At 36.1% G+C, this 4405-nt stretch overlaps 1 protein-coding gene across 2 annotated transcripts; it reads right to left on the bottom strand.

Moving 5' to 3' along the window:
* Nucleotides 1-489: 489 nt before the first annotated feature.
* LOC131158842 (uncharacterized) lies at nucleotides 490-3883 on the bottom strand. Of its 2 annotated transcripts, none has more exons than XM_058113759.1 (6): nucleotides 2923-3883; nucleotides 2772-2853; nucleotides 2556-2622; nucleotides 1629-1814; nucleotides 1409-1469; nucleotides 490-1144 (listed from the first exon to the last, which is right to left on the bottom strand). In XM_058113759.1, exons 1-6 carry the CDS (start codon nucleotides 3749-3751, stop codon nucleotides 1140-1142), a joined length of 1230 nt encoding a protein of 409 aa, XP_057969742.1. In that variant the 5' UTR covers nucleotides 3752-3883; the 3' UTR covers nucleotides 490-1139. The 2 variants fall into 2 exon arrangements, with proteins under 2 accessions (XP_057969742.1, XP_057969734.1); XM_058113751.1 differs by having other exon boundaries at nucleotides 490-828.
* Between the last annotated feature and the right edge of the window lie 522 nt (nucleotides 3884-4405).

Raw genomic sequence — 4405 nt, 5'->3', positions numbered from 1 at the left:
CATGTGCCTAAAATCCACCTTTTATAATCGTAACAACAATGATCCAATTTCACATATTGGTTGGTGACCATTGCAGGTCTTGTCTTCTTGACAAAGACATTAAGAAAGACACAAAGAAACAAAAAAGCTAAAATGAGCCAACCCCAAAACCAATAGTCATCTTAATCCAACACATCAGACAAGACTGTTGATGACATGAGCTTGCCCTGCTCCAAAATTTTTTAATTTTAAATTTAAAAAAAAATAAAAAAAAAATAACAGATCAAAGCGGCAGGGTGACCCTTGGAATCGGATTATTAGAGAAACTAGCCTTGCAATTGGATTCATCAAGTTTATATTAATAAACCATAGGAAGAAATTTATCATAAGAAATTGAACACGAAGTCACAAAATTTTTTTTCTGTATTGGGTGGGAGCCAAGTTCAATTGAAGTCTGCACTGCCCACAAAAGTGAAAGTAATGAGCAGTAAAGAAGGAAAAAAACAATTATAGCCCACAAATGCGAGTCTTCTCTGCCAAATTTATCATTTTCCTTTCAGAAAAGTTCACAATCTATGCCCCCTACTCTCCTAGACTCAAAAGGCATAATTTGTAATTCCAGCCATATGGATTTAAAAAGGAAGGGAAAAAGATTTTTTTTAAAAATAAGAACAGATTATCATGTCGTTGGCAAGGAATTTCCATTGTTAATAACCTCAAGATAGAATCCCCACGAGGAAGTTTTTTCATTTATAGCATTTTGACCGTATGGGTGTTGCTCCACATACTTCTGTACATTTTCAGCTGCAGCTAACTGTTCCAGATAAACTCGCAGATCACCTCCAGAACCTGCCATGGCAATTTTATCTCGACTATTGTATTAGCAGTACATCAGCAACCTAATATGACCATGAGAATGATCATCCCAATGCATGGTCAAATAATTTGCAATACTGTGGAAGGAGGGATAGTTCTAGTGTTTCATTGAAAACATGGGCTTGGGTTTTCTTCTGCCCTGGTTAAAAATGGTGCCAATAGCCCTCCTTGCCTCAATGTAGCAACTGCTACTTGTAATCAGATGAAACAAAGCAGCACAGACTACAGAGGTTATTCAACTTTATTGACTCTGCTGAGTGGTCTCACTTGTGTCGCCAATCTTTTTATCCTACCATCCAATTACCAATTTTTAAAACAAAAAGAATTCATAGTCGCTTTCAAACTTGGTAGAATGCTGAAAGGGGTTGCACATGATCCAAGGGTGACCATGCTAGAACTGATTCAGCGTAGCACAATCCCACTTTTGGTCCATGCCGCACGCCACCCATGAACCACACTAATGAAGGCTGATAGCCCTTGAGAAATATCTTAGGGTATCTCATTTCCAGGAAGTTACAGTAAATATTTTCACTTCATGAGGACGAAATCTTACCTAAAGAATTATCATTCCCGTCCTGGAACCTGTATGCATAAGGGAAGAGTGCAGTGTGGGGCTAAAAATAAAAGTTTGACACAGTATCAGGAATTAGAAAAAAATAAAATAAAACTAAGAATTAGGAAAAAAAAAAAAACAAAAAAAAGAACGAAGGACTATATAATTGAAAAAATAAAGCCTTCAAAAAGTGGGAACAAAAAAATGATAATTGACTTACAGGATTAAGCAAGGCCTTGTATGGAGAATCATCCAACAACAATGTGTTTGATTCATTATAATCTCCCTTCTCCCATGGAAGACTTGGGTCATGTTTCTCCCATATTTTCTTCAGCTCCTTAAAAATCAAGGCCTTATGCTTACTCTCAAGAGTTTTATATCCCGTTTCAGTGCAGTGGGACAGATCCTGCAGAACAGAGCAAAAATATGAACAGTGAGGCCCAATCAGATCACAATTTGAATTGTTACTAGTTTAAGGTTAATGCATGCATAGGTCAATTGACATTTTTGTGGCATTAACATGCCTATTAAGTAATGAGAAGTGTAGCACTCATAGTCTGTTTATAAGGCTCTTTGTCTTGAATTATTAAGTGAAAGTCAATGCACAAGAAAATGTGAGTGCTGATATGGAATCACCAAAATTCCCCTTTTGTTAAAATTACTTTCACGCAGGCAAGTCACAGAACAAAGCAAATGAAGTCAACCACCTAAATATTTGGACCTTGCTCTCATGCAGATTTCCAATTAAAAATAAGCACGTAAATTTGTGAACAATATAAGTTAATTGGGCGTTCAGGATGGTCTAGTCAATGCAATCTGGTAGCTTGGCAACTTAAGTTGCTTAAAATCTTGTGTTCATAGTCATAAAAAATGATGGAATCTTCAAAACATACCAACGAACACCAGCACATCTTGACACTGCTGGATATGCTCAATGAAACTCAATGATAAACAAAGATCAATGGCACATTCCAATTCCATAAACAATGGAGCCAGAAAGAGGGAGGTTAATTTAAAACCCAGAGAAAGAAAACCGAAGATTCTTGTAACACAAAAATCTATTTTACGATAAAAATGCATTTGTACGAACTGTCCAATCATATTGAAGATAAATTTAAAAATAAAAAAAAAAAACTTCTGTTCTTACCCAACAAAATAATAGCTTGTCTTTCATATCTCCCATCAAGTAATCAATCACTCTTTCCAAAATTTTCCTGCAGAAAACAAATGAGCAGATGGCAAAAATCTGCAAACTTCAATACCAATATATATATATATATATTTTAAGAGAATGGAGAAGACCAAGGCTAGGGAGGAGAAGAAAATAGCTAACTCAACAAGGGACAACAAGTCAGAAGAATACTTAGATCTTGATGACCAGATGCCCACATCAAATCCCTCAAAGCAGAAATTCAGGAATTCAGAACAGTAAGGTCTCTTAAAAACTGAAAATAGAAAGCAATGATCAGACTAAAAGGTTATCATTGGAATAACATTTGAGCATCAGTCCTCACTTGCCCGTTTTGCGATTTTTATGTCCGCTTTATAGTCCTTAGGAGCAGGTGAAACTATATCAGCAAGTAGGCCATTTACATCCAAAACAAGAAGCTTTCTCCTCGAGCCAATGAATGCTCTTTCAACAGCAGAATGTGAAAGTGAAAATCTCAAAAGGTTATCCTGTTTTCTGTCAACAGCAAGGCAAACATGATTTGTCATATCCACATTGGATGATGAAATTTTTCCATCACTTTTGCTTTTATTGGAAACAGAAAAACCATCTACTTCTTGATTCAGCCTTTTTTCAAAACCTTCGCTCTCTTTTGCAGATTCAGGCCTTACACCTTGCCTGGAGGGTTTCACCTTTCTTATACAAACTCTCTTCACAACTCCATATATTTTCTCTGAAAGCTTAGCACAAAGCCTGCCAATAGAAACATCAGCCACAGGTGGGGGCAAGGTATTCTGGTTATCATTACATGAGTTGAATGAATATTCCTGTTTTTGTGTCAAATCTGATGGAGACGCCGCTATATATTCCTTACCTTGGTATAATTTAGAACCCTCAATTTTTTCTGCAACAGAAAACCCATGTTCTTGTTCTGCATATTGAACTTTACATAGAGCATCATCATTTCCCCATCCATGAAGTTCACCCAACAGGCTTAGAGTTGACAAGCTATCTTCTTGACCAGTGTCACAGAGGTCACTATTCACTGGAAACTCAACAGCCATACCACTATTTTCCAGCTCATTAGACTGCTCCTCTGCTCTATTTCTTATTTTTGTTTTCCTTCTCTGCACTACGCTTGCTTCTGCAACTGCAAGATTTCTGGCCATGTGCATATCTGTATTTTATTTTGACAACTTGGTATTGCAGACTTGAATCTACTTTTGAGAGAGTACCTTGCAGTGTGCTCGTGGTCATTTCAATTTTCTGTTTGTTTAATATCTCTTCTACCACTTCCTTTTCCTATTGGGTACTGCAATGATGAAGTATGAATACCAAAAAAGGTTTTGGTTACATAAGTACAAAGAAAAGACTCTTGATGTTCAAGGTTTATGTATATTGCAAATAACCAAATAAATAGCTCAGCTGCACTCTAATAGAAAAATAGGGCCCTTAACTAGTTATAGATATTAAGAATGAAAGGAGAGGCATCTATTTAAGGATCTATCAAGTATCAAGCTTTGATGAGCCTTTATTGCCTTTAGAAAGACATTAATCAACAACAATTCCAATGAATCAATGCAAATAAGTTCATTAAATCCTTCTCCTCTTGACCTTATTGACAAAAAGCACTAAAAAAACAAAATATGTATGCTTACTTGTATAAGTCAAGTTGAATTTTCCCCATGAACTCTTTTTTAGTGCACACACCAAAGCTAAAGTGCTGAACAGCATAAAATGTTCAAATTATTAGGTTCTAACACCAATAAATATTGAATTTTCTTTTATCTACATGTTGGGCATCATGGAGCCTCATTGCATGTTTAAGC

The sequence above is a fragment of the Malania oleifera genome, chromosome 1 (assembly GCF_029873635.1).
Source record: "Malania oleifera isolate guangnan ecotype guangnan chromosome 1, ASM2987363v1, whole genome shotgun sequence".
Classification (NCBI taxonomy): Eukaryota; Viridiplantae; Streptophyta; class Magnoliopsida; order Santalales; family Ximeniaceae; genus Malania; species Malania oleifera.
This window is presented reverse-complemented; position numbering and strand designations above follow the sequence as displayed.